The following is a 23,297-nucleotide window of genomic DNA, read 5'->3' on the forward strand; positions in this document are numbered from 1 at the left end:
CCGCAGCGATCTGCTCCGGTGCGGTCGGGTTTGCTGGAGAGGAGCTTTGCCAGCAGCCTTCGCACTGAATAATTTCAGGCTTCGGATACAGTAACAGCGATAAAGACAGCTCCCGTCGGGCAGGCACTGTGAATACATTTTTTGCCTGTTGGCAGCACAAAGTGAGCAGCGATACAATTACTCTGCCCAGGTAACGTGGAGAGTTCGCAGTTACACCTTGTGAGGAATTGCTTTGTACAACATTCGCTCGCAAACCCCCAAATAACAAATAACCCCAACCCACCACGGCCGAACGGCGTCTCGCAGCAATGCCGGAGGCGGCCAGCAGGGGGAGCCGCAGCCCGGCCCGCCATTAGCGCTGCTGGCGGCGTTCCGGGTTCGTCCCGCGCCCAAGGTTTAACTGAGCTCTGTTCATCCCGAAAGCTCCGCAATCCCGAGTTATCGCACTGAAATCACCTCCCGTTTACAGAACTCATCTGTGCCGCGCAAGGGGCGGCCGCACAGAGCGGCGCCAGGGGAGGCGGTCCCGGCCCCACCTCCGGGCGGGCGGTGACGGCCATCGCCGGGGGCGGCCCCGCAGCATGGCCGGGCTGATCGACTTCGGGGACGAGGAGGAGGTGAGGAGCTATCTGGAGAACTTGCACGTCGAGTACAGCTACCAGTGCTTCAAGGAGAAGGACCCCGAAGGTAAGCGGCTCTCCGGCGTCCCTCGGCCCAGCCCCCCGTCGCGGGCGCGGCTCTGACGGTGCCTTGCAGGCTGCCAGCGCCTGGCCGACTACCTGGACGCCGTCAAGAAGGACTTCGAGGCGGCCGCGCGGGTGCTGAGGGACAACTGCGAGGTGTACGGGCACAGCGAGAGCTGCTACAAGCTGGGGGCCTACCAGGCCATCGGCAAAGGTGCGCCCGGCGCTGCGTCGCGGCCCTTTCCTCCTTCCCTTTTCCCTTTTCCCCTTTTCCTTTATCCCCCTTCCCCTGCGCCTTCCACCCCGTCTCCCCGGGCTCCGTGCAGTCCCTGGGCTTTTTGATCCCAACACCCACACGTCCTGCCCCTTGTATTTTCCTAATAAAAGCAGGGAAGGATGGAAAACCTTAAGTTAAAGTCTTAAGTTCATCACCTAAGGAAAGAATTTCAGGTTAGCCACGTGTGCAATGTTTTATAAGTGTGTCTGCGTAAGCAGCAAGTATGTATCTGCTGCTGAATGTTGCTGTGTGCCCTTTCCTTAAAATCTGCTTTTCTTCCATTTATTTATATTATAATGTCTGCATAAACTAATTTGGTCACCAGGAAGCGGAGGAGGGCCTCCTAAGGTTAGCAGTGTGGCCTCTGAAGCCCTAAATTCTGATTGTAGTGCCTAAAGTGAGGGCTGCTGTCTTTCCCAGAGAGAGCAGTGTGGAGCAGAAAGCTGCCATCCATTTCAAGCTGTCCTTGCAGTAACCTTGGTTTCTGGTGCACAGGTGGACTCGCTGCAGACTTGAAAGCTGCCTACAAGTCTTTCCTGAAGTCATGTGAGAAAGGAGGGAAGAAGTCGGTGAATGCCTGTCACAGCGTTGGGCTGCTGGCCCACGATGGGAGAGTCAATGGTAAACCTGACCCAGTTGTTGCTAGGGACTATTACACAAAAGCCTGCGATGGCAGCTTTGCTCCTAGCTGCTTCAACCTCAGTGTAATATACCTCCAAGGAGCAGCTGGGATCCCTAAGGACATGAACCGTGCTTTGAAGTACTCGCTGAAGGGCTGTGAGCTGGGTCACGTATGGGCTTGTGCCAATGCCAGTCGAATGTACAAACTGGGAGATGGTGTTGAGAAGAATGATGGCAAGGCGGAGGATTTGAAAAACAGGGCAAAACAGTTGCACAAAGAACAGAAAGAGGCCTTGAGTTCTTTAACGTTTGGGGAGTAAAACTGTCTGTCACAGCTGAGACTGCAGCTTTAAGTGGCAGGTGAACTTGCATTTAATCTCATGAACATACAGTTTTCACTCAATAAGTATCTTGGAAGTATTTGTGTATGCAAATACATGTATATTTTTGTGGATGCAATAAACATGACCAACTCAGTGGCTTTCTACATTTTTAAATACATACGTTCTTAAGTGTTTTATTTACATCCCATTCCAATGGAGGAGAAATTCTTCTGGCCTATTGGGAGTTTGTCCCCATGGTTTCAAGCATGGAAGGCTCTTTCCTGTCTGCTGCTTTGGTACTGAGGCTTGTTTTAGGACCAGTTCCAACACACTCAGGTCCACACCCTCATTCCTAATTTTGCTGCCTTTGGATACAAAAGTACTGTCCTTGCACATCAACTCTGTTAGTTGTGAGATGTTCCTTCAGGCTGCCTGTTCATCCTGGACAGTGCCTGTTGCTGTCTCTGGTGATTATAGGTCTATGTGGATGTTTCTCTGTTAGTTTAGACCTAGAAGCATTTAAGTCATGTACAGGTGATTCCAAGCCCAAAAAAGTAATGTGTCTGCATGACAATATGTATATAGAGACATGCTCCCCTATAGATCTTGCAAATGAAATGGACAGGAGAGATGAGAAGCAGGAACAAAAGGAACTTAGTTTTGTTGGGCAGATGAACTGAAGGAGCAGAGTTTAAGAGAGAGGCTGTAGTAGAAAAAGTCAAAGAGCTGGGAATTGACCCACTATGGAACAGCAGGTAAGTGTCTAAGACAGGAGATTCCCTTGGACAAAGCATACAAACATTTCAAAAAACAGAATGTTGTTTGCAGCGCCTTGCCAACTGGTTTGTCACTGTGTTTCTGACTTCCATGTCTACCTGGCTGCTTTAGGATCACTCTCCAGTGCACAGTGATCACTCCTTGCTCAATTACACACTAATTGTTTTTAGTTTCCAGCCAGCTTTTGAAAGGCTCTCTCTTTATATTTTTTTGATAGATTTAGGAAGCGCAGTGCCAACTGATCACATGTTGGACTCCAATTAAACAAAATCATATAGCTTACATATATATAAACCATAACTGAAACAGTCTAAATATGTAAGGCAGTATATGTAAATAGACAATTTTATGTATATACGTATGCAAAGCCTGTGATACAGGTGTGTACATTTTGCTGCAAAGGTACAACTGATTCAGAACATGAAAGCTCTGGCTATGGTTTGAATAAAGAGACAAGCTTGCTATTAAAATAAACTGAGCGAAACGAACACAGATTTGATCACAGCCCAGAACTGAAGGTCTACACGGCAGAATAAATGGCTAAAGAATCTCAGTGTGTACTATTTCAGACAGATCATGTATGAATTACAGTAATTCTTCCAACTCAACTGTACTTACAACAGATTTCTTGCAAAACATTCCTTGCAAGGGATATGCTTGCTGCTGGAATAAAAATCACAGAGGCAGTGATAAAACTGGCATGCTGGAACGGCAGATGGCAGTATATCTAAAATGTTGCATACCTTAGGTTTAAGGCTCTTTGCTCTGCTTTTAGCAGCCTGCAAAAAAATCAGTAATGACAAAAGTGAGATTATTTTTTTCTGTTAAGTCAGTTAACATTTTGTGGCATTTCAGGAAAGTAGATCTGTTTCAGATGAAGACATGGGAAAGGTTACCTGTGCACTAAATGTGGCATTCCATTAATAAAACAGTTTGCAAGTTCTGTGTTCAAGAGTAAGCAATTACAGGTAGCTCAAGGCATTGGAGAACAGAGTGAAATGTTGAGCTTTTGAGTTCATAACGCTCGCTGCCTCCGAGTACTTTGTTCAGATCTTTGATCCAAATGAATCTGCCACACTGGTACAAGCTTTATTCCAATTATCAGTGTTCACAATACAACAAGCAGGGACTTGGGAACATCCTGAATAAAACGGACACACATAGCAGATAATTAAAGCCACATGTAAGTGCACACTGAAGAGATTTGTAGTTTGTTTGCTTGTTTTTTAGTAGCATGTGAACAGAGTTTAAATATTATTAACTTTGCATTTAAAAGGTGTCAAGTGTGTTTGTACAGATACGTTTGTGAAGCATCATCCAATTTTGTATCTCTAGTTTTGGCAAGCCCGAATTAAGGAAATTCTGTTGCACTAAGACATGAGAGTGGTAAAGCATTAAATCTGATCAGCCTGCTGCATTTCAGCATGTTATAAATTATACATAGTTAGTGATGTTCCCAGCAATCTATTCTCGACCTAAAAATGGTGTTCATGAGACATGATCAAAATTGGCTAAGATACGACAATTGCACTGCAAATCTTGGCTTATAACCATCTTGCTGTGATATTACAAGGGCATTATCAAAAGGCCAGTGCTCCTGCTCTTTCTTCTTAACTGATGTTACAAAGGATAAATTTTATGTCCTCTTGGGAAGAAAACTGTTCCTCCAACTCCTCTGAGGTGATACAGTAAGTGTGATAGACCCACGGTTATAATAGCATACTTAGAAATACGGAGCACTTGCTGGTCTCTTCAGGATTGGCGGATCGTCTTAGGAGTAAAGCAGCTTAACTCAGTCTCACAGCTTCCAAACCATTCTCTGTTTTCCTTTTCACTGATTTGTATTGATTTAAGCATACGGCCAACTTCCTTTAATAAAGCAGCAATGTACTCGAAAAGGAATTGTGACCAATTTTAATTTGTTAAATACACTCTCAGATGTGTAGTTTTAAATCACAAAAGCATTCACAACAGGGTGCCTCCTGGAGCTGTGAAAAGATTGCTAATGGACTGCTGTTCTTGTGCTGATATTTGAAAAGCACTGCTGCCACATCCTGTTGTGTCCCAAGTGTCCTTTGTATTCATTCTGGACAAAATAAGCTGTCAGGTAAAGAAGCTGCATGATGTTATGTAAGCAGAAAAGGGCTTGTTCTGGTGGCTCTGTTCCTGCATTGCATTGTAAAAAGCAGCTTTGCAGCTTGCCAGACCGTGTACATCTGCCAAAAACAACTTATTTCTGCAGCGTGTGAGGGTAGCATGTGAGCATTCTTATGTCCACACCCACTGGGATGGTCTGGGAGACTGCATGTAAATCATCGCTCTGGGAAAGAACACTGTCTTCAAACTTTGTATTTGATACGGAAAGAAATTCAGTCTATTGACCATTTTCATTATCATGAAACTGAGAGAGAGGAACTTGCCCAGGTAGCTTCTGCATGGAAGTGCAACATCCCTGGAAAATATCTGTGTCTATCATGCTCTGACTTTCCAGACGCTGTATCAACAAGATGGCCCAGAATCTAAACAAAGCAGATTTCTCCGAGACTCTTAAGACTTTAATGATCTAATTCTGTACGAAATTTGTGATGTCTAACTTCTTATTCCATATCTGTAGCCTCCCAGTGCTTTCATATTCAGCATCCACTCTTGAAGCAAACACTATAACCACTAATTATACTAATTTTAGATACTAAATCACATATATCTAGTTTGTTGTTATTGCCTTCTACTCTTACCACTAGTTACAATTACCAGTGGTATATTAGTTCCAAATATAGTGCTTTATACATCTTGCTTTGTTTTACAGTCTTGTTTGTAATATAGAAATTGGTTTGGTAATATAGTCTGATTTGTTATCCTTTCTTCAGCTAGTAAAAAATTTGTACAACATGGATTTGTAAAAGTAAGACCACTTTGGAGAGGTGATTTCAGATGGGGGTTTATGAACAGCATGATAGTAATGCATACATACACTCATAATCGTGAGTATAGTGGGAGTTCTCATCCTGTTAATGCACAACTGAAACGTGGTGCTTTAAACGTACCCCGGAGAGTTTTTCTTAGCAGCTGAAAGCCATCTGATAAAACAAAAGAAAGAAAAGAAGTGAAAACTCCATGTTTGTTACAGTAGTTGTCACCTAGAGCATTTTAGTGCACTTCAATCACTACAAACACAGAACTGCTTCTCAGGTCGTGGAGCCATTATGTACCAGGCTGGGATAGGAAAGCCACAGAATAAAACTGTTAGTTGTTTGGCCACAGTGTAATTTCCTAACTTAAAGATGAGGCCATTGTGAACTTACATGAAACATTCCTTATTCTGTCAGCCCTCTTTTGGCACTTGGTAGCTTGGTCTGAGCATTTCATTATCTCAGGATAAACACTGGAAAGAAGTGAGTTGATTTCCTGCCAGCTCTCCTGTAACTGGAAGCACTCCATGTTCCTCTGGAGTTTCCTGCCCAAGAAACTGGTTGTTCAACAATAGCTTTACAATAACCAGTGCTGCAAACTCCTGAGAAGAAAACCTGTATTTTCCCTACTGTACATGAAATGAGAACAAGCATTGAATGATTACTGACTTAATTAAGGCTACACAGTATCTCAGAGGCCCAAACTGACTGTTCTCCAAACAAACAACAGTTAGCATGTTCTTCACAAGCCAACAAACACTAAGATGCCTTTGAATTTCTGATAATATCTGTGGGATGCTATTCTGTAAAGATGCAATAGCCACCTCAGCACAAGTGTTTGTTATTAATAGCAGCTGAAAAGAAGATGAGAGGCTGTGAGACCGCCAACACTGCAAGCAGCTTTTTGTGGCTGCTATCTTCAGGAAAGTCGTGGGCCTTTTCTCTATGGCAATGTTTGCTCATTTGTTCTGCAAGTGGGACAAAGGAAACATGTAATATCTTACTTTAAAGGCAAGCCGAGATAGAGCAGATCTAGCTGTCACAGTAATGCAAATGTCCCTTGAACTGGCAAATTCAATTAATATTTTGCCTCAGCATCTCACAGCACTGAGCCCAGAATACCTGCTGTCATCCCACATGATACCTTGCAACACTGCAAGAGCTTGGTGCCCAGTTGTGGAAAAGTTTTACATTTTACAAGGATCACGGAAACACTATCCTCTGGAGAACAAAGGTGAAGCCCTCTGTCAGACTGCAATGACAGCATTGCACACACAAGCTGGGAAAATGGCATTTAGAGGCAAGCAAAGACACCTGGTGCTCAGGAGCCTACTGCTAATGCTACAGAAGAGCAGTGACCTTCACGCTTCGCTTAGCGCTCTTGAAAGGCATTAACATTGCCTGGGGACATAAAGGACAGAAAAAAATTAGTGACATCTTTTCATGTTCAAGAATGAAAGAACAAAGGTCTTTGATTCAATTCTTATTCATTAGGCTGAATCAGAGATATTGTAAAACTGAGAAACAGATATAACCTTGAAATCTAATGATATTGACCCTTAATACCAACAGCTCTGGGAACACTGCTTTTAGAAAGGTCCTTGTGCAATCTGGGCTATAGAACATTCATTCTCTGCTTTTGCCTTGACACTACAAATTGATCAGATGACTGTGAGGAGAGGAATTGATTAAGCACTTTCTGTGCTTGGTGGCTTGAACTAATAAGTGACAAACAAATGTTGTTTCTTGTTGGAAATTATTATGTGCAATACTGCTCAGACAGTGAATATGGTTAAAACAAGGGACTCTGTACTTCCTCCAGTATGTCAAACATCATCTTCTTCCAGGTGGGCCCCATGTCGTTGTTCTAAAGGACTTGCTGAGGACAAACACTGCAAAAAAAACCAAACCAAACCAAACCAAAACAAACCTAGCTTATAACAGAGAAGTAGAAGAAGAAACAGGAGGGCCTGCAATGAGTTTAAATCCCTGCATGTCAGAGGACTGGGACAGAAATACAGCTCTTCATCATAGACATCTTCACCTTCTGTCTGCAGCCAGGGTTGAACCAGTGCACAAACACAAGTCTGATATCAGAGACCAAGCCAGCTTTTTTTTTTCTGGGCTACCTGTGCATTGTATTTGATGGGATTGCAGTAGCTCTTTGAAGCTCTCCTACACCCATTAAAGGCTGAAGAAAAGATTAGAGCTATCCATCTATATTAAAATAAACAAAACACCTAGCCCCACAACAAAACCCAAATGTTCTCATGGTCTGGTGAGCCTTTTGTGTGTTGTCCTCTCTATGTGCTGCTCAGCTGTACTTTTAAAAAAATTTTGCTGCAGGAGGGCTGTTCCCTTGGCTACCAGTGCTGGCCTCTAATAGTTGGCATTTGGACATTCAGAGCTAATAGGATGAAAACATTTCCCTGTTTTTCCTTCATTCCAGTAGGAAAATGTTTCTGGAAGGCAGCAGCTCCATGGAAAACCACTGCATCTACTTGGGTGCTCTAGCCCCACTGCCAGGTAGTTCCATGGGGTCTTTTCCTGCTGGCCCCTACCTTGAGAGAGAAGTGCCCATGGGAGGTGAGGCTGGTGGCTTGTTTCTCTTCCCTCCTGCACGAGATCACATGTGTTACCTTAGCTGCTAACCCAATCAGATATATTTCATTTTAGCCACAGGCACCACGGGCAGTAGAGCATCACGCATAACAGACACAGCAAGTCTCATGCAAACAGGAGGGGCAGGGCACAGCAGACGCAGCTACCATCTAGGAGCTATAATCAGCATCTCTTAGTCTTGGCTTTCTGTGTTAAGGACACCGTTGCTTTTGCATTAGAGGAATGGAAATAATCTCCACTGAAGACATTCTGCCTCAGTGTTCTGCCTTCACTTGCCATCAAGTGCTCCATGACCTTCCATTTCATTAAAGCCTTTGCAAATTAACTTTTGCACAATAACCTGCCCTCCATAGACCCTTCATAGACTGAATCTGTTCTAATTTAAATTTGTGTTAGTGACGGATTCAAACACATCTTTTTCTTCAGTTAAGTGCCTGGAGGAAACTAGTCCTTTCACAGTCAAGCAACACCACGAAGGGACACTAATTCAAAAGCCAAGGTGAGGCTTGGAGTATCTATGGAAACTGGAGACCAGTCTAAAGAGAAAGCAGAAGAGAAAGCAAGAACACAGGTCTATCGGGTGAACAGGAGATGTCAGATCTCAGACAGAAGTTGAGAAAAGAAGGCAGTAAATAAGGCAAGTCAAGAAAGAGTTTTACACTGGATAGCTGGGAATCTGGTAAAGACTCATGGCTCTCTGTAAGTACACAACCACCAAGTTCCATGACACAGCAGAACCAAACAGTGACCACTAATCTATAGCAGGAGAAAAGGAAGAGTTACAAACACACAACGCCTTTACTGTTTTTCACTTTCTTCCTCATGTTCTCCTACTTTGGCTATACCAGTTGGAAATATGAGCAAGGCTGTTTACTTAGGGAGTATCTGCTGCACATGCTGAATAATTTTGCATGCAGGGCTGCTGGCTCTGAAAGCCTGCAAGAGCTCATAGGGAAGAGAAGGCAGCTCAGGGCAGCTTTCACAAAGGGCTGAGGAGAAACATGGGAAAAGTTCATAGGGAATTGCATTCAGGGCTTACCTATTTTTCAGGAATTTGTAACACTCGTGTGTAGTTGAAGAACAGAGGGAAGGTGATCAGCAAGACTGCTTGCTGAATTTGCATGCCCTGCTTTACACTGGTTATCGGGAAGATGCGAGGGCAGACATCTCTCTTTTCAAGGGCCAAAGAAATTAAGTCATAGCATCTTGCCACGCAAAAAGTGTCACAGTTCTCCTACACTTTGACATCAAGAAACCATAACTAAAGAGCTACTGCAAATCAAAAAAGCATGGAAGTGCTGGGGGTCCATGAGCAGATCAATGGAATTAAGCAACCCGCCCAGGCTGTAACAGCTCCTGGCTCTCTGCTAACCCAATTGAACTCTCTATTTTATTTCCACAAAGCCACTCTCTGTTCTGAGGTTTCCATAGGATACTATGGAAAAAGTCCTTTATGATCCACCCATGACTCAGGGCTCCACAATTCATACTTTGTTGAAGAGGCAGCACCTTAAAGCACATCAGAGGCTTATCTAGTTCAAGGCACAGTGCAAGCATATCAGACACTGCTTGTCAGCATATTGATCACTGCTGACCAATTTGCAATCATGAAACCAACACTGTATTTAGACACAGAAGTCATACTCTTTTCATTCTTGCTGATGACATAAGGTGATCCTGCATGAATGTTCTCTAGGGGAAATAAAATTTTATTGCAGTAGAAGTGATATTAAGACACATCACACTGGGACACTAATATGCATATTAATAAAGTATGGGCTACATAGAAACCTAGAAAAATTGAGCTAGCAGGGACCCTGAGGTTATGCAGTCTACCGCACCGCTCCAAGCCAGAATTATCTGTATTTATCACACCTGACAGCTATCTGCCCTCCAGTCCAACCTCTTCTACTGGCTCCACAATCCCTGCAAACAGTCTTTTCCTGTGTTCATTGGGCTTCCCAGCAAAGCACAGGGCGAATGCAGTAAAAGGACAGCATGCACACAAGAAAGAACGACCCCATTCCAACAGCAGCACAGACTCAGGTGTCCTGGCAGCTTAAGGGAAGTCTCACTCAGTTCAAGTGTTTATTTAAAGTTGATTGCAGTAGAGCATTATTTATAACCAGTTGAAAAAGAAGTCTTTTCAGTGTGATGGGAAGTGCAGGCAAGATACAATTCATCAGAGCAGAGAACTAGCAACAAGTCATGTAAAACAGCAGTTCATGGCAATGCAGGAGTGGCAGAAGAAAGGAGCAGCCACTCGCACTACTGATGAGGATTGTCCCAGATTTATTTTTTGCTGTAACTGCTCTTTATTTTTGTTGTTGATGCAGTTGTTACAACAGCATGTTAGAAATTAGCTGCTTTGTTTTATTTACTTCTTGGTAAGAAAAGAGATTTACCTGCCACGTGACATGCTGCTGTTTTCATATGGATAAAAAGATCACATCTCCAATCCCAAGCAGCCTGCAAAAATCTGGGATTAGGGCAAACGGTGGAAACCTACAGCTCCCAATACCTGTTATAGAAGGGGTGTTTTAACGTGCAGTACATCTTGATTTTACTTCAAACACTTTTAAATAAAAATGAATGCTCTCCAATGGCTGTGGTTCAGTTCCCCAGAAAAGAGAGCCATTGGCACAGAGTCCATTGCTGGCACAGACAGCCCTGCTCTGTCACATCCTAGGAAGCACAGCCAAGAGGCCAAAGCTGTTGATCTGACTAAGAAGCCCAAGTTGTTCTTCCAGCCTTAATGTGGTAAATGTGCCTCTAAGGATTTGTTTCATGTTGATGGAAAAGGAAAAAATACATTGTCCTCTGCACAAATGGCTTAATCGATCACTTTTCATCGTAAAAAAATTTCCCATTTCAGACAAAGTCCAATAAGGATCATATAATGATGGAACTGAAGCACTACAGCTAAATTATGGCAACTGGCAAATTCTAAGGAAAACACATTCGCAAAACTAAGTAATTCTGCAGGCTCTTCAATAGCTGTTATTCGGGTGCAGGAAAACAGACACTGCCCCTTCCTATGCAAAGCCTACTCCTCCTACCCACAAAAGCTCTCACGTACCTTCCCATTTGCTTGGTTAGCTGTTATTCCACGTGTTTGTGCCCCAGCCAAGTCCCTCACATATTACCTCATCTCTCAAATCTCAGAGTTTGCAGTTAAAAATCCCAAGCCTGGTAGCTCAGCAGACACAAGGAAGAACTGTCAGACCTTACAACTCTTAAGCTCCTTGCCTCAGGCTTCCTGGGTATAGTGGTGCTCCTATGGAGCATCTCAGCTGTGGGGGCAACTGACTGACAGCCCCAGTCGGAGTGTATGGGTAAGGCCCAGTTTTCATTTAGCTGAACACCAGGATTTATTGACACAAATAACAAACATCACCTAATGAAAAGAGACTTGCAGAGATGCGTTATATCCTTGATTCGAAAGAGAAATCCATCCATTAGAGAGAGCGATCTCCATTATAAAGCAGAGGGATGAGACAACTCCATTCTTCGCCCTTGTTGGGGTCCCCTAGTTTATAACATGTTTTAGTCTCTACCTTGAGTCACTCTGTCCAAGGTGATGGGCACACATGAGATCTGCCTCATCCATCTGTCCTTACTGATCCCTGGAAATCCCCAAGCAAGTACCAGACCCTACTGGGAAGAACCTTCCCCAAAGTACCTGAAGGAACAGGAAGGAAGAAAAAGATCCAGAAGTTGTCTTTTTCCCCCCCCATCAATTAATCAGAGTGACTAGAAGTTGCAGTGAGGATTAATTTGATCCCTCTTACGCTATCATGTTTGGATTTATTCATTTAAGAACAATTACTATATTGATACTGATGGTGTCAGTGGTTCCTCTTTTTTTGCCAGAAAACTGATTGACATCAATTCAAACAAAATGAACATGTGAAGTTCACTGCTTTGTGCAGTGGGCCTTTCAGAAATAAAGAAGTTAAAAATAATAAAAAGAAACAGCATGAATCATTGGCAGCCTTTATGTCTTATGATAGCTTTTGGTGTATTTTACTGAAATTAAAAATTACTGGGATATTACTGCAAGTAATTTCACTACTTTCCTCCTGAAACAGTTACTAGAATCTCTCTCAACTCCAAGTTGCCCTGTGGCCTGTGATAATTTTGAAGACTATCCTGGAAAATCTGTTAAGACCAGCAGTAACTACTGATGATGTGTCTTGTTCTCTATACTCTCTCTTTAATTCCTGCATACCAGTGAACTTTTTTACCCTTTCCTTTGATAAGCAGCACCAAATTCACCCCGTAAACTAATGTGCAGTCAGAGAACTGCAAGGAAGTGCTGCCAGCTCCTTTGGGTGCACTGCTGTGTTGCACAAGGCCAAGAAGCTTCCCTCCAACAGGGGGGACATGAGCTGCCGTTGGTGCCTGCTGAGAGCACACCAGACTGGCAAGCAGTCTGCCCAGGAGGAATGACTTGTACTCCTGACTACTCACCTACACCCATTGCCCTGCTGAAATACTTTCAATCTGAGTCAATTACCGCCTCAAAAATTTGATCAGGGTCTTTTATTTCACCCACTGTTAGGTGCTGCCTTGGCAAACCATCAGTGACAACCTTTTCACTGCTGTTTGGCCTAAAATGTAGCTGTGCTATCCACAAATGGAACAATCACAAGATGCTGCAGCAGTTCGTACAGAAGAGGCACAACTACACCAGAGCCTTAACTTTCAGATCAGATATCCCTTCAAATATGTGTACAAACATATTTTTCAGTATATGCTTTTTCTATACAAACATTGTGTCCAATCGAACATGCTCTACCAAAAATCAATTTATATTTACACTCTGCAAACTAAATACAAGTCAAGTTAGGCTGATCTGATTTAAGAGCTGACACTGACATTGCTTCCACTCCTACCCTAACATGAGTTCTTCCTGCTCTCCCTTGAAGAGGAAACACAGTAGACCTGGAGTTTTATTAGCTGTAATTAGAAAACTACATCTATAGTTGAGCAGTGGGAGGCTTTTCAATTAAAATGGATTTCAAGAATACACCTCTGTTTTAGAAAGACATGCATCTTTTGAGGAATTTGAGCTATACAATTCATTTATAGATAGTTTTTCTACAATCATAGTAACAGTATCAGAGAATGAGGTATCTTGACTGCAGAAGGGATTCATTTCTGCTCTTTGGAACTAAACATAATGTCACTAAAGATGTGCTGGAGAGTTTTTCAGAGGAAGAGTAGTAGAACGGTCAGCGTTTACCAGTTGTACAAGAACAGATCCCTTTTTCCTTGCTAAAGTGCCCAAAAAACATCACTGAATTGGTAGGTTCAAGTAGGCCTCAAATACACTGAACACCTTCACTTATGCTCTGCTCCTAGTAATGGTGCTTTTTTAACACATGAAATAGGGAAGTCTACCTTGAGGGCAAACCTGGACAGCAAAGTAAAGGTGCACATTCGTAGCTCAGGCCCACTTATGCATGTCAGCACGAACCTCATAGAATAACACAGCCTCTCCCAGCACGCTGCTTCCCCAGGACAGCAACACGAAGTGCTCATGGTGTAGAAGTACATGGAACAAGAAGTCATCTGCCTCAAGGCACGCCTGCAGGGAGCCATGAACAGGAGGGGGCCTGCAGCTCTGAAACGCCCCTTCTGTCCTTTGGCATATTGTGACTCTGGTCAGAATAGAACCCAAAAGACCGCACTGGAAAGGCAGCTCCAGTGAGGATAAGCCTATGGTGAATGCTGAGGAAACTGCACTGTGACTCAGCTCAGTTCAGATTTAAAACACAGCTCCAGGGGCTGTTAGTGTTGGGACGTGCACCTGGCACAAAAGCAGCCCAGAAAACAATGAAACAGGAGAATGCATGAAGGAGGATGGTTATTTTCAAGGGAAGCAGCACCTAACTGAAGCAATTGATCTTTATCCATTCTGACTTCCAAGTTTTTGCCACCTTTAACTTTTGACAAATCACTACTAGAAGAAAAATCCTACATAGTAGTTTAACTTTCTCACCTTCTGGTGAAATTCTAAGGATGTTCCTACCCCTGGTTTGCCAAGTTCACAGTAAAGTCAGGGGAAGGCGAGATTTTGTATTCCAGCTTAAACTTAAATGTGAACTGTAAGCCAAATTATAAACAACATTTACAAACCTCATTCATATGCTATAAAAAGATTAGAAGAGTACTTCTGTGCACTTCTGTGTCCTTTTCATACTGTCATCTCACTGTTTATACTTTTCTAAAGAAAAAAGATAATAGTATTAATCTATTCCTTGAGGCTGCTGGGAGGATTCATCAGTTAATATTTATGCAGCAAACTGGAATAAGTGCTTTTCAAGTGCTAAACATCATTATTGTTCTCTTCCTCTTAGTTAGTACATAATGTACATCCCAAGTAGACCAGAGAAATACTGAAATTGTCTTCAGTATAAGGGAAGTGGGAAAAGTAACAACCAGTTAAGAGCTAGTACTTAAAAGTGATGTGAGTGACATCTGTGTGTAACAAAGTAATCCACTGCATTTTGCAGAATTACACATATATAATTTTTACACTCATCACAGCAAGATTTCCCTGAGCAAAGATCCAAGAAATGTCTAAATTAAATACCTCAAATGCTTTTGTGTGCCTTGCAAACTAAACATATAATAAAACATACAGGACATAAGATTTGCAAAGAATCACTGAGGAGGTTTCCAGATTTTAGAGTGCAAAACCTACCTGCTGCTTCAGTTTGCTTCCTTCTTTAGAAGTGAGCTCTATGGGAAGGGACAGCCATGGAGGAGCAGGGCCAGTCCAGAGCTGGAAAACACCCCTTACTGGAAGAGGAAAAATAAAATCAGAAAAATACAAATTCCAGAAAAGACAACTCAGCAGATGGCATCACTGGTGATGGAGGAGCAGAGGTGAGCACCAGCATGGAGCCATAGTGTGCAGGACCCACGCACGCTGTCATGCACCTTCCCTCGCCCCCAACCCCTGCCCAGTGCAGTGGCAGGCACTCTGCTGTCCCATCTTCACCCAAACATCCCATACTATTTGATTTATTTTTTTCCTATTCCAGTGATATAGGAACGATACAGTATGTTTATCTAAGCTCAAATCAATTGGAATTACAATTTTCCATAGATATTTGTGGGAACTGTGAGAGATGGGCAAAATCTTAAGGCATCTCCTTGCTTTTCAATACTTGCCTGTTGTTAGTAGTAAAGTACATTGCAGCCTTGCAATCTGAAATTCATCTAACCAACGTATAAATGAATGAAAGGCAGGTTCCTGTTTCAAGACAGCCATCTGGGTCTCTTCCAACAGCAAATGACAGGAACACATGTTGCTAGAGGGTAGAATCTCTCCTGGGCCCAGATGAATTGCTGTGTGCTGGTTACTGTATTTCTCCCTTGGCAGTGGGAAAGCTGTGGCTGTATAGCTGAAACCAGGTAATTAATTTTTATGTGGTTAAAACAAGGTGGGACGAATCTCATCTTTGCAGTTCTATTTTACTTTGCTTTTAAAAGATCTGCTTGGTTTTACAAAACCTGAGCAAGTTTTCATCACTTCAGGACAAAGCCATGAAGATTAAAAACATTCAATTAAAAATAATCAAACGTGCTCCAGTAGCAGGGAGGAGCACAGTGGTATATGGTGGAGGGAAAGAAGTACACTGCCTGAGTACTGGCACTGCTGTGTGTGAGGCAGGAAGGTGCCAAGAGGAAGGTTCCCGAATGGACTGTTAGCAGGACTGTGTAACAAAGTTAACATATGGACATTAAGGACTGTTGAGATCATGCTAAAGGAAGTGAAATAGGAAACTCACCTCTTAAGCTTCTTGATGAGTTCCTAACTACCCTGGTAGCGCTGATGCTCTCATGCATAAAAGAACGCTTTTATTTTATAGCAAGAAATGATTTGTTAGTCAGCCTCCTCTTCTGCTCCCTGATAATTTAAATTAACGACACTTCTGTTTTTTCCTTAAAGAAATGGTTATTGCAACCTTCTTGTGGTGCCTATATATATATATATATATACACCTATTGTTCTTCATGCTATTACTATAATTTTTTAAAGTCTAAGCTGCTTTTTTGTTCATTTGAACAAGGAATATGAACAGAAAAAGCAAATGACATTTGCATAAAATAAAGGCAAAATAATTTTTTTGGCTTCTTGTTAAGCATCTTGAAAATTCCCACATCCCCAAAACACATACATGTATACACACATCGAAGGTCAGAAGCTTGTTCAAAGGATGATTCCCTTCATTATTATTTATACTGTTTGGCCAATGAAATGATATGCTTTCTCCTCTTTCCAGAGGGATTCTGGGTAACCTGAAGGGATCAGTAACACATTTGTTGTAGGTAAAATTGACTAATGACTAATTATTGACTATTACAAGCTTTCTTTTGCTTTTCCCACAGGAGGGTGTTTTTTTTCCTATTGTTTTCATTTTGGCATTAGTGGATACACTTTTAGCATAAGTTGCAGCAGCTCAGTCTTTGTCTTTGAAGGGTTGAGGGTCATTCCTATAGGAAGGCTGTGCATGATCTCTAACATAATCTGTCAGATGTATTAAAATCTGAAGAGTTATTCCAAAATTTTTCTAATTAGTTCTAAGGAGAATGTATTCTACTGCTTGATCAGCCTTGCAATAACAGGTACAGCAGCATCTTACCCATCATCCGTACTTCACATTCTTTATTTTGATCTGGTTATGGAGTCCACAACAATGTATGGAAATCACAGAAAACCTGGAGCACGTAGGAGCCAAGAGCCAGTGGCGTGGTGGATTCAGGGAGGCAACTGGAGAGCAGCTGGCAGTGACAAGCACAAGGCAATCACAGCATCCAGGCTTGGGCAGACCTTCTCTTGTGATGCCTTGGCACATCAAAATGGGACTTTCTCAGCTTTCTCTCAGAGATCTGAATTGTTAATTGTCTGGGAAGAGGGAAAAATTACTGCTACACTTTTGTTGAACAGATTGGTTACTGTGATTTACATATCTGCACTAATTAATTTACATCCCCAGCTGTCCTTCACACAGTACTTACCTCACACTAGTAATATGGTATCTTCTAAAATTTGGTTGGAACGAAGCAATTTTCTCTCACTAATTCCAGTTGTTTCTAATTTCAGTCAGAACTGATTGAGCACATCACTAATATCCCTCAGCAATCTTCAGCCGCCGTCTCACCACTGGGGAATGCTTTAGTGGTTGAGTGTCATTTTTTAGTTAGATGGCTTTGCTGGAAAAGTTGCTTTGTGTCAGTATTGCACCCTTTAGAGCCACATAAAACCAGGAAACTGACCTGCTATTTGAAAAAAAGGGTATTGTAAGATGATGTGTGTATAATGGGAGTTCACACAGTTTTTTAGCACTTAAAAATCACATGGTGTCATCAGACATGCAATATTGAACTGTCCTAAATGCTAAAGCATTAGGGTCATATTCTGGAATTATCCTGAGGGAGTTGCAGCACACTTTCTCTGATCCTTGGTATCCATAAGCAGATAATATTTCATTTAAAGAAAGCACCTAGCAGGATGAATCCTCCCTCCAATTGCATCAATTCACATTAAGCAAGCTCTTTAATTATATTCAGCTATATGGAGATGCAACAAAGTGCCTAATTTGCAGGGTTTGAAGGAGAAATAGGCTATGACGTGTCGTAACTCTTTATTCAGTTTTGCTAAAATTGGCCTATCTTTTTTTTTTTCCTTCTCCAGTTCTTTTCCCTCAGCTTTCTCCCAGTGTTTCAGGCTGGCTACAAGCCATAGCAGCAACAATAGCACAGTTCTGGAGCAGAATGAACAAATCAGAGCAGAGCAGGGCTTTGCTAACCCATTGTTTGGAGAGGCACTTTCCTAACAAGCAACGAGTGAGGTCATGTCTGCTCATAAAAACGTGTAGGCAGACCACTAGATATCAAGTTAGCATCAGTTATTCTTGCAAATTGTTTGCATGTGGAATGAAAAAGAGGCTAACAGAAAATCTGGCCTTAAAACTCCGTTTCTGTGCAGTGCTGTTGAGGACTCTGCAAACATTCTCAGCCAGCAAACCCACAGAGAATCCCCTTATTCTGGCTATCATGCCCAGGAAAATAAACCATTGTAGTAGAAACAACTAGAAGTGGAAAACATCTGCATTATTTAGCATTGTAGCCCTCTTTCTGCAGAGAAAATACAGTTGCTAGAAGAATGAAACCCATTTTGATGGATCTTAGATTCAAACCGTGACAAACAAAACCTGGGCCACCAAATACACACTGAAGACTTTAAAGATAGTTTCCTGTTGAACTGCTGTGCTGACACCAGCCTCCAGCTACGGATGATACTTTTCTGGAACCTCTGAAGAACACTGCTGAACCTTGGAGCTCAGTGTGAAACATCAATTCTCTCTACACCTTCAGATGAAAGCATCCTTGCTAGTAGCACCCCTCAGTATCACCCAGCACTGGTCTTGCACTGGAAAGCACAAAAGTGGAAGATATCTATCTTTCCTAATACCAAATAAGGTGTTTTCCAGTTCACTTATGTGAAAAGCACAGCGCCTTAGTAATTAGTAGTTTGGGGATTCATCATTCTGCCAGGTCTGATGAACATTAGCAGCTGAGGAATACTGCTGTGAATAGCCAAACACTGCCGTAGTTGTTTGTGAAGGGGAATTTTCAATCTAGGTCAGACATAGTGGATTACAAAAACAGTTTATCAAGCTACACTGGATAAAATAAAGGACTTGCTACAAAAAGAAAATGGGAAAGCTGTTATGCATAGTTTTAGCTTAAATAACTTGTTTTTGAAGTGTCATTTAATGTCTTTGTGAGGCATTCTATTTTGGTACTCACGCCACAGAATTTCATCAGTCAGTATAATAACAACTACATGTTAAAATGGAAGTTCAGTCTTGCAAATTTTTATCCTAAATCTGTATTCATACAGGTGTCTTCTTTAAAGTCCTTAGGCAGGAAAGTAACAGCAAAAGCTGGTTTCACTCAAGTGAAACCTGTCTGGTCCTGTTTTCACATGGACTCAAGCCTTTTCACAGATCCTGGTATTTCTTATGTTTATCTACACTAAGCTACAATCACAAATAAAAAGCAGTCCTAAGACAGCTATATCAGTGTGGTCAGACTGTTTAGAAATATCACAAGATTTTTAAGTAAGTGTTTATGAAGGAGGAAAACTCCAACTTGCTGATACACAAGCCCTCCTCGCCAAAGACCATAATGTCTGTTCTTGTTTTCAGAAAAATGTTCATTATAAAGCTGGAATTAAGGCCAGGTGATGTCACAAACAAGCTTGGGAAGGTGAAATAATGATTTATTGAAAGTAATTGCTACCTATTTTGATTACCATAACAATTAGATTACCATAACAATTCCCTAAGAAGCTTTGAGTAATAACTAATTTACTGGAGAAAAACAGCAAATAAATAACTTTGCCTGCTCTAGAAAACATATTAGTACCAAATCTGATTTACTATATAGACAGCAGGAGAGCTTCATTGTCCTTAGCACTTCTCCCCTGCTTTTGAATATTTGGCTTAGTGGAAGTTATGAGTCAATTAGGCTGTTGTCACTTAGCAACCACAACTGGGTTCAGGAGCAAAGCTCCTGGGAGCAGACTGCACTTGACTACTAAATATTGCCACTCCAGCACATCAGCACCACTCTCTCCTACTGACAAAAAATGGGGAGGAAGGGAGCACGGGAAAAAAAGTGGCTTCTAGAAGTATTCACATCCCCTTTTTCAAACTACCATAAGAGCTTTATCTTCCCCGGCTTCCCGCCATCCATATAGAATGCTTTTTGAAGAAGTGTTTGAGACAGTAAGGACTGAGATAAGCCTCTCTGCTTAATATTATTGGATTTCAATCCCACCAGTGTTTCACCCGTCTTGTACCTTCTCCTAATACTATGGAAAATAATAAGCATGCGAGTGTGCCACCAACTGCAACATGGGGCTGCCTTTATCCTAAATCAAGTTACAGTTGGATCTTCATCACAAAGGTATTTGCTTCTGCTGCAAAAGTTGGCTGGGAGCTTTGTCATCAAGCACAGTGATGGAATATTCCTGAGATTAAATCCCATCTCACTCTGATTATTTCAACAAACTTTTTTTTGCCTGTCAAAATTTGAGTCTAAACATACAGAGAGAATCCTGCAGATACCATGGCTTATCACTGGCTGATGCTGGAATACTTTAAAATATGTACTTAGGATGTCCCTGGATCAATAGCAAGTTTTGAATAAAAATATTACTGTAATTTCACATTTCCTGTAAATCATGAAAATTAAGTACTTCCAAAGTAGTAGACACTGCAAATGTTGGTGACAAAAAAACCATTATTCCTTTATATAAAAAAATACTTCAATTAACTCCTTTTTCCCTCATCCAAAGTACCATAAGTAGATTTATAAAACCTACATGATCCCTTGTGCCCGCTCTCGTAGCAGGCAGGAAGGCCTGGAGAAAGCAGTGGGAACTCACAGCACCCAGAACAAGATTGCAGACATTCTGGTCCAGATCTTGATGCATCCCTACAGTGCAAATAAACTAGTGCTAAGAATTATTTGTGAAAATAAAATGCAGACAACAAATAACTGATCAATTTAGAAAGATCACAATGCATTAGTTGAGATTCAGGGCCTAATTCTGATGCTGTTTAGAGCCATTTAAACCATGGACTCTGAAGGAACCTGCCTGGTTCCTTCCATACACTGGTGCATAGGAAGGCAGCCTAAGGCGCATTCTGCTTACAGCTGTGACCTGTGACCAAAAGCTCTCTGGAATTGCAAATGCACAGCAGAAGGCTCAAGGCCATCATCCAAGAGTGTGTCAAGGGAGTGTTTTCCTAGAAGTTTAAATGTAGGCTTGAAAAATGTTAGACAGATATCACAGGAACTCCCAATGCAAGCTGAAGCCCAGTGCAGCTGGTCTCAGAGAGCAGTGACTGGTGAGCATAAATTTGCTCAGATATTCTAGCATCCAATTAAACTACTCTACATTTTTCAGATCTAGCTGAAATTACCAGTAGCCAACTATTTGTCATTATATTTTGCCTCTGAAATACACTGTGGAAAACAAAGGTAATTAATTTGGCTGCTGCATGCAATGCTTGCAGGGTAGCCCCTAAGTATTTTGTTCAGCCCCAGTACATCTGAAGGAAAAATGTCTCAATTCAGGGAGGATCCAATTTTCTGCTTGTCACACGTAGCAGAAAAGCCTCGGCTGGAAGGAAAGTGCTGCTGCTGCTGCCCAGGGAAGAGCAGTTCTCCCTTGCTGCACCATTCACCTCATCTATCACTCCAGTGACTTGCTCACTGATCATTACCTGAAGGTCCAGATCTACAAACAGCATCTGCCAGGGATGCAGATATGCAGTAAAATGGAGTCAGGTATGAAGTAGAATCTGCTGCTGTGGAGCTTTGGCAACTCAAGAGCTGTTGCCTCCCCTGCACAACTCAGAGCAGCAAGAAGCAGCGATCCACAGAAAAAGCTGCATTACATTCCTCACAGTGGCAGTATGGCCTGTGTGTATCTGAATCCCTCACAGCACCATCCCTAAGCCTTTGCCCAGCCAAGTTCCAGGCTGCATATCAGCTGCATACATTTGTGTGTGTTTTTCTTCTCTGCTACCCAATCCACAGCTGTCATACCAAGCTGCCCCATGCTGCCACAGATCCTTTTCCATGGCCTGTGCACTCCCATTAGTCACAAAGCTTAGCATCTTCTTAGGAGCAAAGAATTTTGAAGACATGAGCGCACGACCAATGTAAACAGCAGAAGAATAAGAAATGCTTAGAGTCCTGTCTGATAGCACTCTTAAGTTTCAGGATATGATGTTCAGAGTTCTTGGGAACAGCATCACAGCAGTAGCAATGAGGTAAGAAGTGATCACTTCAATACGAACCGAATATTTCATAAAGCTGCTAACACAAAGAGCTAACAGCTTTAGAGCTAATAGGACATTAAAGATTTCTATGTCTAAAGTTTTCATGTTTTGAAACTGAAATTAGTGTAAAATCCAACAACATTCTTGGTAATTAGAAGCATATTAAATAAATTCTACAGAGCAATACGATTACGTTTAAATTGCTTCTAATAACATAAACTGCACCATGAAACAACTGTATTTCCTAAAATAAGGAAACAATGTTTAAAGCAAAAACATTGTTACAATAGGATGTATATATTTTAGATAGCATAAACTTATGCTCCTAACTAGCACAAAATAACGGACAAGCATTGATCCAATTCTCAAGTTTAATTTATGCTCAACAATGCTGTAAATCTGCTCCTTAACTGGCAGAGAAACAAGTGCTGCTGAGTGTTTTCCTCTAGTTCCCTTAAGCACATACAGCACTCCTGGCTCCTAAAAACTCATTCTATAAAAGGCTACTATATGTGTTTGATAATGTAGGATCCAATTTGTTGTAGTCATTAGACTGGAAAGTCTACGTGCGTTTCAACCAGAAAAGTCAGTGTGCTGGAATAGTGATACAGGACTGTAGTAACAAAGAGACTAGTACAAATGGAACAGTGTTACAAAGGAAAAGCACTTACCTATCTCTGAATATCAAGGCCCCAGCGAAAAGCCCACAAGGAAGAGATCTCCAAACAGAGATCCTTTCCCAGTGGCAGTCAGCCTTAAATGAGGTCTAAGGGAGGTGCAGCCAGGCTCCACCCCCTTCTGGTCACACAGTTGAATTGCCTTCATCTGTGCATCCAAGGCTGAGCCAGTCCTTTCCCCAGGTGCTCAATCAGTGGTTCAGGCTGTGACTCAGCAGTTCCATACAATGTGTTACCCACATATTTGTTAAAACGCTCAGATCTCAAATTGGTTTCAAGACTTACCTTAAATAAATTCAGATTCTGAGTTCAGATTCTGAAACTTACCTAGTATAATGTTTTCCACACAAACCCTGCAGTTTTGAATACTGAACTGAACATGGTGTTCCTGAAAGGGAAGGACAAAGTAGAGAAGTGTAAGTGTTAGGGGAGATGAGCCAGAAGACAAAGTGCTAAGCACTTTTCCTGAATCATCTTCTATTGTGGGACTGGAAATTTGCACAACTGTTGTCCTCTCTTAAAGCAGAA

General features: G+C 42.0%; 1 protein-coding gene and 1 long non-coding RNA gene across 4 annotated transcripts; one reads left to right on the forward strand and one right to left on the reverse strand.

The window, feature by feature from the left end:
* The first annotated feature begins 55 nt into the window (after positions 1-55).
* On the forward strand, positions 56-2,080 carry LOC128072209 (cytochrome c oxidase assembly factor 7A). The gene is made up of 4 exons (XM_052665735.1): positions 56-190; positions 470-687; positions 757-897; positions 1,456-2,080. The coding sequence occupies exons 2-4, from the start codon at positions 582-584 to the stop codon at positions 1,899-1,901; spliced, it is 693 nt and encodes a 230-aa protein (XP_052521695.1). The 5' UTR covers positions 56-190; positions 470-581; the 3' UTR covers positions 1,902-2,080.
* An 836-nt stretch (positions 2,081-2,916) lies between these two features.
* LOC128072210 (uncharacterized) lies at positions 2,917-22,841 on the reverse strand. Of its 3 annotated transcripts, none has more exons than XR_008202174.1 (5): positions 22,764-22,841; positions 17,249-17,509; positions 16,873-17,135; positions 14,925-15,022; positions 2,917-7,482 (listed from the first exon to the last, which is right to left on the reverse strand). It is a non-coding gene; the product is annotated as an uncharacterized LOC128072210 (long non-coding RNA). The 3 variants fall into 3 exon arrangements; XR_008202175.1 differs by having other exon boundaries at positions 17,249-17,443; positions 22,764-22,835; XR_008202173.1 differs by lacking the exon at positions 22,764-22,841 and adding an exon at positions 20,625-20,734.
* Between the last annotated feature and the right edge of the window lie 456 nt (positions 22,842-23,297).

Source organism: Tympanuchus pallidicinctus, unplaced genomic scaffold (assembly GCF_026119805.1).
Source record: "Tympanuchus pallidicinctus isolate F22 unplaced genomic scaffold, pur_lepc_1.0 scaffold7, whole genome shotgun sequence".
Lineage (NCBI taxonomy): Eukaryota > Metazoa > Chordata > Aves > Galliformes > Phasianidae > Tympanuchus > Tympanuchus pallidicinctus.